The sequence below is a fragment of the Seriola lalandi genome, unplaced genomic scaffold (genome assembly GCF_002814215.2).
Source record: "Seriola lalandi dorsalis isolate HSWRI2012SDOR001 ecotype SW California unplaced genomic scaffold, Sedor1 jcf7180002055008, whole genome shotgun sequence".
Classification (NCBI taxonomy): Eukaryota; Metazoa; Chordata; class Actinopteri; order Carangiformes; family Carangidae; genus Seriola; species Seriola lalandi.
In genome coordinates this window covers 3,430,678-3,443,114 of record NW_019525551.1, presented here as the reverse complement: position 1 = coordinate 3,443,114, position 12,437 = coordinate 3,430,678, and the positions used below count along the sequence as shown (strand labels likewise).

General features: G+C 42.2%; 1 protein-coding gene across 1 annotated transcript in view; it reads right to left on the bottom strand.

Annotated features, from left to right (window-relative positions):
* zfpm1 (zinc finger protein, FOG family member 1) overlaps window positions 1-12,437 on the bottom strand; it is a 111,818-nt gene that overhangs the window by 20,017 nt on the left and 79,364 nt on the right. The window contains exon 4 of the mRNA XM_087171511.1: window positions 11,166-11,299. Within this exon, the coding sequence (XP_087027637.1) occupies window positions 11,166-11,299 (134 nt within the window). The remainder of the gene's footprint in view (window positions 1-11,165; window positions 11,300-12,437) is intronic.

Below are 12,437 nucleotides of genomic sequence, written 5' to 3'. Positions count from 1 at the left end.
CCTCTCTCTCTCTCTGGGGAGCCAAACAGCACTGATGATGATGATGATGATGATGATGGTGATGATGGTGATGGGGACGTGAAACGGGAAGCAGAGAACTTTCCCTTAAGTAACCCCAAATATATATATGCATTTACATACAGTACATACACGTATACACACACGTACACATCTATTAAAGGGGAAATAGAGAAAATAAATAGTCCCCACCACCACCACCACCCCCACCACCACCCTGCAGATGAGCAGATTAAGATTTCTCTGTACAGCTGTCAACGGCCACAGTTTTACTGCTACCACTGGGGAATAAGCGTGTTTGTATATGCAAATCACAACTGGTACATCTAACACATCTATGTCTCAATGGTGTATACTGTTTCACACGCTCTAATATGGTTTACACTGCTCTGTAATGGCCTGAACGAGTCTAATGGTCATCAAATGTAAAGTGTGCAAGTCAATAATCCATGTTAGTGCAGGCTTTGCATACATTTAACAACACTACACTGTCTGTGGGGAGATGGTCAATGGCACTGTGATGTTCAGTTTTCAGTTACCTTAGAAACATAAAATGTTTTCAATGAGTTCCACACAGTGAGGTGTACAGATTTAAAGTTCTGGAAAACACAGTATTGGATCAGTATCAGCATATATTCTAATTGAAGTATTTGTATTGGGAGAATAAAAGTCGGACAAAAAGTATATTTTTCTTGATGTTCATAAAAATATTTTCTTGTCTAAAAACTCTAAGAAGAAACACTTCTCAAATGTTACATGTTGTCTTAACACACATAACTAGACAAGAACCTTTCCGAAACAATACTACTACAGTCTGAAATCAACTTAATTCTGATCTGATCTGATCAAAGAATAAGAAAAGAAAATTATGAATCTGAGCAGTATTGGATAGTTTCAGTATTCAGTGTTTCCTGTTAAACAAATTATGGAACAGCCTTTCTTAAAATGACCGCAACATACACTCAGTTGCCAGTTTATTAAGTACACCTACTGTAGCTTAAACGAATGCAGTCTAATACAGCAGTCCTGCAATAAAGCGTACGTTTACAATTATAATAGAACATTTTAGTTGAAACCGTTTTGGAGAGGCTTCAACAGCATGTTCAGTTTGGAGATTACAGTCTGAAGTGTAATATGTTACTGCAGACAACATATTCACCAGCACAGACACAGATATACAGTATTTCTTTACATGACATTACACTCACACTATCAAGGTAATTTGAGCCTCTCACACGTGAAAATCTGCTGCTTTTCCTTCTGTGTCAAATGAAACCTGTTTCAAGCACCTTGGTCTTTGAGAAAATTGTGGTGTCAGACTTTCAGAAATGTTGTGGCATAATTAACCAGTAAATAATGAATAAATGATTAATCCAATTAAATATTAAGATTCATCAATAGTAAAAAAAAAGAAAAAAAAAAAGCCTCCTTAGCACTGACATAACACAGCCACAACTGTCAGGGTCAATAAATGAATATCAGTAGCAGCCAGAAGGGTTTGGTCCAACATTATCAAACACGTCTAAGAAGTGTTATCTATTTAAAAAATGCAATAATATTTGTAAAGCAAGTGAAAAAAGGTGAGTTTTATTCTATAAATCCTCTCTGGCATGAAGTGTTTCAAACGTTCGGTGCTCCTCTAGCTGCTCCTCTCCTGACCTTTTCAACCACCGTCCATTCATTCCTCCCAAAATCATTCACTCAATCATCCAATTCACCCTCTTCCTCCGTTCTCCCCTTTCACTCTCTCTCCCCCTGCACCCCGTCCGTCCTTTTGTACACCTCTTTCTTTCTTCCTTAATCTCCAGTTCTCTTCCTCTCTCCAACTCTCATTCCTGCCCTTCTGTCTGCCCGCCCCTCCTTCTCCATCCTATCTATCTCTCTTTTCTCTCTCTCCGTCTCTCATTCTATCTCTCGGCTACAGGAAATGGTTTCTTCCCCAATCCAGGGGGTTGGAGGGTTGTACTCACTGTCCCAAACAAAGAGGTCACTGTGTGAATCCTCCAAAAATACAAAGAAAAGGAAGGCAGATAAAAATCAGAAACCTGCTCTCATCCGCCTCTCAAACACGCGCGCACGCACACGCACACACACACGCACACACACGCAAAGCATTTCTCTAACATTCACCACAGACACAAGATATTACACTGTATATTCCACTCACAAGGTACAAATATCGTCAGTACAGTACATGTCTGTGGCTCAGTGGTGGAGTGAATCCCCATTCCCTCATGCAGGCGTGCTCATGCACAGCTGCTCATATCAGTGCACACCTCCGAGAAGACGAACACGAAGGAAGAAAAAAAAAAAAAAAATAGAGGGAGCCAGGTTTGATGAGCTGCATGCAAATGACATGTAAAAATATAAAACTGCAATACTTAAAACGGGGGCCGAGATAAGAGATTTGAAAATGAGGCACTCTTGGAAAGCAGGCTCCTGAACTGCCGGAGATGAGGCTCAGAGATAGAGAGGATAGAGGTTTTCCCTCTCCTCTTCTCCTCCCTTACACTTCCTCCTCCTCTTCCCTTCCTCCTCCACCCTGCAGAAGCCGCTGCAGATGACAGGGAGATGCAGATACCAACCAGTCATTGCCACTGAGTGATGAACACCTCCTCCCTTTGTCTCCTCCAGCCCTCCTCCTCCATGTTTGCCTCACCTCTCTTGCAGTTCTCTTTTTCTCTCATATTTCTTTTTGTCTCATGTTTTGTTTCAGTCGATGTACCCTTCCCTCCTTTCTCAGGTCTCTTATTCCTCTTCCTTCCTGGCCTAGCTGGCTGAATTTCTGTCTATCAGTATTTTATCTTTCATGGCGGTTTTCTCTCCTCTCTCTCTCTCTCTCTCTCTAATCATTCCTCCTCTCTCTTCCTCTCTCAGGGTGATAGGCTCTTCTGTCAGGGCCAGATAGACAGACTAAGAGACAGAGAGCTACTGTCATGATGTGGGCAAGTCAGACGACAGGTGAGAGCAGAGGTAGCCTATATGGAGCACACTGATTCAATCCCCACAGATAAAAGCCGCCTCTCCTTAAGGCCCAGATGTACAGGGTCAACACTGTGAGGCAACATGTTGTTGAAATAGCAGTGGAGCATCATTAGCTTTAATAACAGGATGCATTGTCATCAAATCTTTCATGGATTTGAGCCGATGGAATGAATGAGTGAATATGGAGTCTGATGTGAAGCTGGATACCACGATGTGCAGTTGTACAAGACTCTTTACTTTAAACTTGCATTCACTCAATCAGCCAGCAATGAATGCTGAAAGACCACTGAGCTAATGAGCACAACCCTGAGCAATAGCCTTTTTCTCTTCGCAGATATTTTAACTGGTTTCATAATAACATTAACGACGGCTACTCAAGTTTCCCAGGGAGTCAACAAAACCAGGACCCTGAAACTGAAGCAGCAAAAATGAAATTCAGAATAATTTCAATAATTACATCTGAGTTTTTCCTGCTGTGACGTGTCAACATGTCTGAAAAATCTCTGTGACACTATCATAGTCAGCAGATTACAGCAGGTAGTGCCAGGTTCGATTCACGACAGTCCGCATGTCAAAGTGTCCTTGGGTAAGATACCGAACCCCGAATTGCCCCAGATGTATCATCTGCGTATGGGTGTGTGTGTGTGTGTGTGTGTGTGTGTGTGTGTGTGTGTGTGACAGAAAAGAAAATACATGTGTGTGTGAATGGGTGAATGTGGCTTGTAGTGTAAAGTGCTTTGAGTGGTTGATATGACTAGAAAAGCGCAATAAAAATGCAGTCCGTTTACCATTTACATGGTTCTTGACACTGTACAACCCACAGGTTAGGGTGCAGCAGGTGTTAAAGCTCCATATTTTCTCTTCTCTGTGTTTTATTTGAAGTGTTGATCCATAAGAAGATATATTTGTGGTTTTAAGAACCAAAAGCCATCTCAGTGTAGTTTTACATCTCCTCTCTCAGAAGAGAGGAGGCTCTGAACCTCTCTTCTGATTGGCTCACACTTCTCTGAGTTATCTAATGAAAATATAGCAGATTTCAGGTGAACGCTCAGAGAAACCGGGTCCAGGAGTGCAGCGCATGGGGTGTAGCTGAGAGCGGTGACTGCTTTGTTGTGACGTCACAAAGTTCCAGAAGTCCTGACGGCTGGTTTTAAGGCTCAGTTTCTGAACACAGGCTGTGTGCATTTCTCTGCGGACTGAGGCTTTGATACTTTCACAGTATTAATATAGAACCTAGACCTGATCTATAATCAAACAACACATGTACATCTACCTTCAGACTATATGGAACCTTTAAGTCGTCAGTATGCTTCAACTTTAGTTCCTCACCTGTGTAGTTAAAACAGAAGGTGGAAGAAAGGCGAGGAATGAATTCACTGGTGTCTCTTTTACCAACGTAAACAAGGCTTTTGCCAAATGATTTTCAAACACCTATTGCTCTGCTAACTACCACAACCCACGAGCCATGAAAAATGAATGTGGTTCGATATGATGAGAGAGGTTAGGTCGCCCCGAATCACTTCAACTTCATCTATATACAGGCCTGAGGAAGACAGAAGAGGGATTTTGATCTTGAAATAATCAAAAACAGCAACAGAGTATAAGATCTTAGACAATGTGTCTTTAAAGGTAGAAACTCTTGTTCTCGCTCTCTTCCTTTCCTTTTTAAGAAGGTTCCTCATGTATCGTGTTCTTCTGGGGGGCATCACAGAAGGTGTCTCAACACTCTCCCTAATCATCAATTTGTCATCTTCTGTAGGAGCACCATTTTAATTAATATTCTAATTTGATGGGCGGAGGAGGGAGAGAAACAGAGAGGCAGAGAAACACTGTTGATGTATCCAGATAAAATATAAAGATCAGAATCCGGTTGTAAACAAACCAGCTCAGAGTCAATGCAAAAGAAAAAAAAAAAGAAAAAGGGAGAGAGACTACGGAGGAGACGATGATCACCTTCACTCGTCCTTCCAGGGGAGTGAGGGAAGGAGTAAGTGGAGAGAGGAGAGTAAAGGAGGCAGAGAGGAGGAGAGATAGAGAGTGAGAAGAGACTACCCAAAAAGTGTTTGAAAAGCCGTGGGTGGCGCGCCTTATCGCCCCAGTTCTCCTGGAGAGATTATTGGGGGATTAGTGCGAACGCTTGTTTCTAAAACATGATGAAAAGACGTTTGGCGCGTGATAACGCTTTGAACTCCCCTACTCTGCTCCTTCTAGGATCGTGCCTTCAGGCTGCCTTTCCACGAAAGACAGGATTGGGGTGGGGTGAGCTGCTGGGTGCAGCTGAAAGAGGGAGAACAATAGGGACAATGTTGTAAGTGGAGTTTCTCCAGTGGTACAGTGCGAAGACTTCACTCAGGACACATGTCCTTTGAGAGATGCAACAGATGCAACAAACTCTCGGTCTGCACATACTTTAGCATCATCACTCTTCCGCTCTCACTTCATCCTACATCTGAGCTGAAATTTTACAACAAATCTGCAAATTCAGTCCAATAACATGCACTTGCACTATCAGTTAATTAAAGCAGGATCCAATCAGAAGGAGAGGAGATATAATATCAGATTTGTTATGTACGATCCAATCAGAATAGCAGCAGTGGCGTGCTCGCTCCTGGGTTGCCACGGGAGCCTCACAGACGAAGACTTGGTTGTTCACTCAACCAAAAACTGTGAGGAATCAGCAGCCAGCTGATCAGTTGATCAGTAAACATTATTATACCCTGTTCTAAAGTCCAACAGCCATATCAGCCAGAATATATTTAAATAGATAAATGGTTTTACGCCTCTTTCTCAAGAGATGCAAATGACAGGATTTCCATATGACACAGGCCAGTTAACACGCTGCTAATCTAATGAAGGAGATCTGTTGGAGGGAGAGCAAGGACTGGATCTCATCTGCCTCTCCGAGCCTCTCTCTCATTCTCTGCCCCACCCCGATTCCTCACAAACTCACCACCGACCACATAACACACACAAACACACACAGGCTGCGACATCGTCCATGACATGTAATGTTGCGGTATATTGTTTCAGATCAAATAATAAAAACTCACTTTCTTTTTGCTGTGTCAGTGTACATGTGTATGTGTGGCCTGGCCAAAATGCTTGCCAGTCTCGTTGTGTCGTTCAGTGGGTCTTGTATTAAACCGATACCTTATCAAGAACCAAATTTGTTCAGAGAGAAGTTGAGAGAACGAGGACAAAGCTGGGAGGGGACGGGCTCCTGAGATGGGGGGGGTGCGAGGACTGAGGAGGACAGGTGGCGTGAGACAGAAGAAAAGTAAGGAGATACAGCTGGGAAACAAATGCACAGGTATAGAAGTGAGCAGATGGTGACAGCATGTCAAATAGAGGAAGGTTGACAAAGGAAGAACAGTGTCCAGCCAAAAGAAAATGATTCTTATTAAATAAGATACAAATGGACACTGACAGTATAAAAACTTTTATCTTTGCTGCAAGTCTTGCCGATGTGGCTGTGTTTATGTTAAATTATATTGTGCTCATTAATTTTTGCATATTTCATATCCGTTGTATATGATCAATATGAAATGGAGGGATAGAGCGTGATAGAGTTAAGCCCCCCTCTACCTTCTGGAAATAAATAGAAGATTTTCTAAAATAAGATGCAGATGAGCCAAAAAAGTTGAAGAAAACCCTGAATAAAAGCAAACTGATACTGATTCTGGACTGACATATCAGTGCTCTCCACCACCGGCATCAAACTGATGAGGAAATATCTGCTGGAACAATGGTGTCCATCCCTCCAGCAGAGTTCAGAGAGGAGGATTTACTGAGGCTGTTATAGTGCATGCTATATTACATCTACTCTTACAGTACGTTTAACCAGTTGAAAACATCAATAAAAACTATTTGCAATCACTTTAGATGATACTTTGGAAGAGTCTGTCCTCACTGGTTTTCAAATGAATATGTAGAGCAGTCCAGTAGATCTGTAACACAGTACATGCAACGTGACATCTGATGTTTGTCAAGTAGCATCAAACAAGTGTTCATTCAACTTGATGATAATATTTGAGGCCATAGTTTGTTTCCAGAGAAAACGGCTTTATCTACAGCAACAGTGATGATAACAGCTTCAGGGTGCAGGTTCAGAAACAGCCTGATAGATTGATAGGCTAGTCACAGACCTGTGTAGTTAAGGCTCAAGAGGAAGTAAATGTGATGTGATGTCAAAAGCGTTTAGACACACTTCAAATACCGGATTAAAAAAAAAAAAAAAAAAAATTCTATAACTCTTTTACTTACATTAAAATTTATCTGAAGAGGTTTACCATGAGGGAGAACTGACATGACACATTTATGTTTCCTCTCTTTGTCAGGAGACAAAGTCCAACAGTCGCAGGAGAAGTTCAAACAAACGTTGTGTATATCACTAACTGTTACCTCTACATACTTCACACACTGCATCCCACTGTACTGCGTCTGCACCACAATGACTTAGAAAAAACAACTCCAGAGAAATAAGGAGGGACTCAGGATTCACCCATCCTCCCTACCTATTCCAACCCTCTCTGTAACAAGGAGGGCTGCTGTATATGACTTTAAATCAATATCACAATTATTTACCTTGATAACAATTAATTAACGATCACTACGGAGCTTGTTGGTCTTTCTTTTTTTTGAGTCATGCACTCTTCACATTCGGCAATGTGATCGTGTTCCAAGTGACAAACAATCTGGTGGCATCTGACTTCTTTTTGTTTGGTGTCGTTTCCACTGAAGCCGGAATGACCAAACGACGGACGTGGCTTCTCTTTAGGTAGAAGCTGCTCAGATTAAGGCTCGGTGTTTGTGCTCCTGTCGTCCACATCACCAGCTTTACTTTGAGTGAACACGGACTAACGTCAGTCGTACAGTGCGGAGACTTATGACCGAACATTAGGTTCCCTTTTTTTGAGCAGGATCCATTCGATGAGAGATTTTAAATGTGGGTTCTGATACCTTTCCGGTTCATTGCCAGGCCCTGTTTGTAAGACAGGTGTGTGTTTTTTATTGCTAATCAATTGAAAATAGAGAAAATTATTAACATGGCATCTGAAAATGTGTGCGGCTCTTTGGGCTTTTATTAAAGACCCTCTGATGAAAATCCAGTGTTTAACCTCGTTAACATCCATATGATGTTTTTATATAATACAGGACATATGATGAGAGAAATCATCAACCCCATGACTGAGTGTCTCCTCCTTGAACTGCACTGAACCAATGACAGTCTCATAAACACAGATTCAGACAGCCAGGGTTTCATACGTCACAAACCTAAGGAACCAATCCTGGCAACTTGTGGGGACGGGGGGCGGGGCTAAATAAACTTCAAAACTTGTCAGTACACAGAGAGACAGAGAGAGAGAGAGAGAGAGAGAGAGAGAGAGAGTTAGCAGGGGCTCAAGGCCTGATCCACATTTCTCAATCAGGAAGTAATAGCATCAGCCAGACAGCAGAGTATTTTTACAGACTTTAAAACATGTCTTGAGAGAAACTTTAAGTGAGTTTCATCTATTTCAATGTGCATTTACAATTTATATTGTGATATATATTTACATACTGAACTAGAATCATTAAAATACATAAATGTTGCAGGTTTTACTATAAACTATAAAAAGGTCAGACTGACTGTGGTTGTACAGGACGGCCTCCAGGTGGGAAACTGTGCAGCTGAATGTTTGTCTTTCACCCCTTTACCTCTTTTTGGATTTAAATGATAATAGTTGTCTTTACTCCATGCAAACAGTGCTCTTTAACATGAAATATTATTCTTGTTGTCAAATAAAAGGGATGTGATGGGAGTTTACACTTTACATCCACTCTAATCCACTGTAGGAATGCAGTGTGATGGCTCAAGCTTTAGTCGAGCAGCAGGAGATGAGCAGATTTCTCCTCTCCAGCAGGAGGATAGCCCTGACCCCTGCTGACCCGCAAGGGAGGGAGGCATAGAGGGATGGAGGGATGGATAGAGGAGGGGGAGGATGTGGAGTGACAGGGGGAGAAACACAGGAGGAATGTGAGATTACAGCCACTATCTGCAGTAGATACTGAAGGTCCGTCTCCTCAGTCCTTCAGTCCACAGATAGGAGGGAATGAGGAGGGGGGGCAGAAAATGAGGAAGAAGAGAGAAAATGGGTATTAAGAGTCAGAACGGGATGCTTTCCATATGAATGCAAAGCCCTCAAAAGAACGAAAATGGACTTTACAGTTTAGAGGAGGAAGAGGACAGTATGGGCTGCAGAAGGGAGGGGAAGAACAAAAGGTGATTGGTGAGTGAGTTTGTGTGCGATTGAGTGCTCGTGCGCACAGACGCGCGCGCACACACACACACGCGCACACACACACACATCTATCTGTACACTCAGAACCTCACTGATAATAAACGAAATCTTAGAAATGAGAGCCTATCAAGCAGGAATCAATCACTGGGGTTTGTTGTCCAGGAGGATGGCGCCATGTGGAGATAAAAGGCAGGCGGACGTCTGGGGAGGGCTGGGAGGAGAGGAGGAGAAGAGGGGAGAGTATGGAACAGGAGAGGAGAGGAGAGGAGAGGAGAGGACTGATGGGGAAAGGCCTGATTGTGTTGTATAAACTCCATCAGGCTTTATTTGAACTGGGTGGAGTTTTCGTTAACCGGATATGAGCTGGTTTGGACCCAGATGTGGACTTGTTAAACTGGACTGAGCTGGATTATTATTCATTTAGCTCAGATTTTGGCACCTTGAGCCAAAAAACATGGAAAATAACCTGAAATAAGACGAGGAAGCCAGGTAAAGCAAGGTGGTCAGTTACAAAAATGAAGCAGGAATGTGTGTGTGTGAATGACCCAGCATGTGAGTGTGAATGACCCAGCATGTGAGTGTGTGTGTGTGTGTGTTTGTGCTGCGTGCCAGGAAGCCTCTCCCAGCATCAGTATCATATGATTAGATGGACTTGCACATGATGCACGAACCCAGCCTCTGATAGGGCTTCATCCGGTCCCACACACTGTTCCCAAGGAACACACACACACATAAAGACACACACAGCTGTTTTCATTCCCAACAACTGTCCAACACTCATGTGTGATAAGGTGTTTATTCATTGTCTCTCAGTTAACTGACCATCCGACCTCTGACCTTTGGCCTTTACAAAATGAAAACGCTTCAGTTAAACAACATGACTTGCTCTCGCCTCAGTGTTACAATATACAAGAAGATTTTGCTATTATAAAGCCTCTTTACTATAAAGTTTGACAGGCCTGACATTGACTTCAGGGCTGCATGTCACCATTATATTCACTGTCCAAAATCTTCAATATGTTTTTGATTCATTGATTGTTTATAAAAAAAAAAAAATAAATTAAAAAAAAAAAAGATTCCTGTCTAATTAATTGCCAAAAAGCTAATATTTGTTCTGTTATAATATGGAGCAGTCAGAAACAGGGCTGCATTTAACAAATATTTTCATTATCAATTAATCTGCCAACTATTTTTCAAATCAAATAATTTATTTTGCACATAAAATACCAATAAATTCCCCAGAGCCCAGGAAGACATGTCCATGTTCCTTCTTCTGTCAACCAACGGAAAACCCAAAGATATTCAACGTACAATGATATAAAATAACGAAACCAGTAAATCATCACATTTGAGAAGCCGGAAGAAAATGTTTGATATTTTGTTTTAATAAATTGTTGCTTCATTTTCAGCTGCTTGACTTATTGAACTCCCGTCCAGAGCAAGATAATCTCTCAGCATATTTTGTGCAATTTGTGATGTTATTTATTTATTTTTTTTAAATAAAGAACAAGTCAATAATAGATCATAAAAATAAATTCCGATGAATTAATTTTCAAACAATTAATCAAAACATGGCTCTAGTTTTAATAAAACTAACTTAATCTAGACCTTATAGATCAGCATCACACATGGACAGACTACACATTATATAGTTTGTGCTGGCTGCTGTTATACTGAGTTTGAGCCTTCATGACAACCGCTAGATTTTCACCTCTCGATTTTTTGCAACAGGTATTTTTTAATCACGTTTATGATGCACTGATGTGACTGTGCATCATGTGGGTTTAAGAGCTCCTCTATGAGAATAAATAAACAGTTAAAATAACTGTAACTGAATCTTTGGCAGTTGTTATTGGAGAGCGATCGCATCAGAATTCTTACCTCTGTCTCCTGATCATCTGTGCTGCCCTCTGATTGGAGGATTCCTGGGTAAGGTCCCCACGTTGTGTCTGGGTGGAGGTCTCTGCTGGCCACCACCCTGCTGTCGCTGCCTTCGTCACTTAACTCCAGGTCATCTGTGAGGGGGGAGGAGAGGAGAGAGGAGCAGTTACCATTAGGGAGGCTGAAATGAGCCAGATTGCACAAATGTATCAACATGTTAATGTGCCGCAGTGATAATGACCTTATCATTAAACAGCTGCTATCATCCAGGCATTGATAAATATGATGATGAAGAAACTGTTTCGAAAGTTAGCCTTCATATCTCGTAAGTTTTCATTTCATTTTTACTGATCAGATTTTGCTAGAAAAACTTTGATGAGTAGTTTAGATTTATATTAAACATATAAAAGATAGTGAAGATTGGTAGAAACACGTATCAAAATATCAGCTTCAGCCTTCAAAAAGTCCAACTGGCCCACAACATTCAGCAGAGACCATGTGACCAGGCTAAAAAACATTTCAAAAACAATCAGCAGAAGCATCATGTGGCTTGAACTTGACCTGAACCCTCGCAGCAGCACAGGCCGTGGAGTGAGAGCTATCAGACGGCCAACAGCAGGGGGAGTTTGATACAAGCTGAGCACTGACTGGTTCAAACAGGGAAACTTCTTGTGTACTTCCTCAAAGTGATAACTGCATAAGGATGGCAGTGACGGCGGCTGTGGTCTGAGCCTGCTGCAGCCCAGATAGAGCCAGATAGCCAGGAGGCACGGAGGGGACTGATCCATTTATTTAAAAACTTAAGACAGCTCGGAGTGCAGGAGGAGCAGCTGGTCTGCACTTTAGAGAAGTTTCTGCAAATCTGAGGAGCAGCGCTAATGAGTGTTGCAGAGGGAAACTCCACCGACTGACTGACTGACTGACTGACTGACTAATGGGATTAATGTCAACTGCTTCAGTGACACGAGCGGCCTCAGGGCCTGCCTCTGGAAAAGCTTTACGTGTTATGACCAACTACCTCTCACTTTGATCAAAACATACAAAAATCTCACCTCCTCTCCTCCCACTCCCCACCCCTTCTCATCTTGTCCACGGTTCAGGCAACTGTTTCGGGGGGTCGGTCTAAAGTGGCGGGCCTGATAAGAGTGTTTGTCTAACACTCTCCATGTCAAAACACTCATCTATCTTCTCTGTATCTATCCCCACCAGAGAACAACGGACAGACGCTGATAAAATGGCTTTCCCACAGCCGGTAGGGGGGGTGGGGGTTGG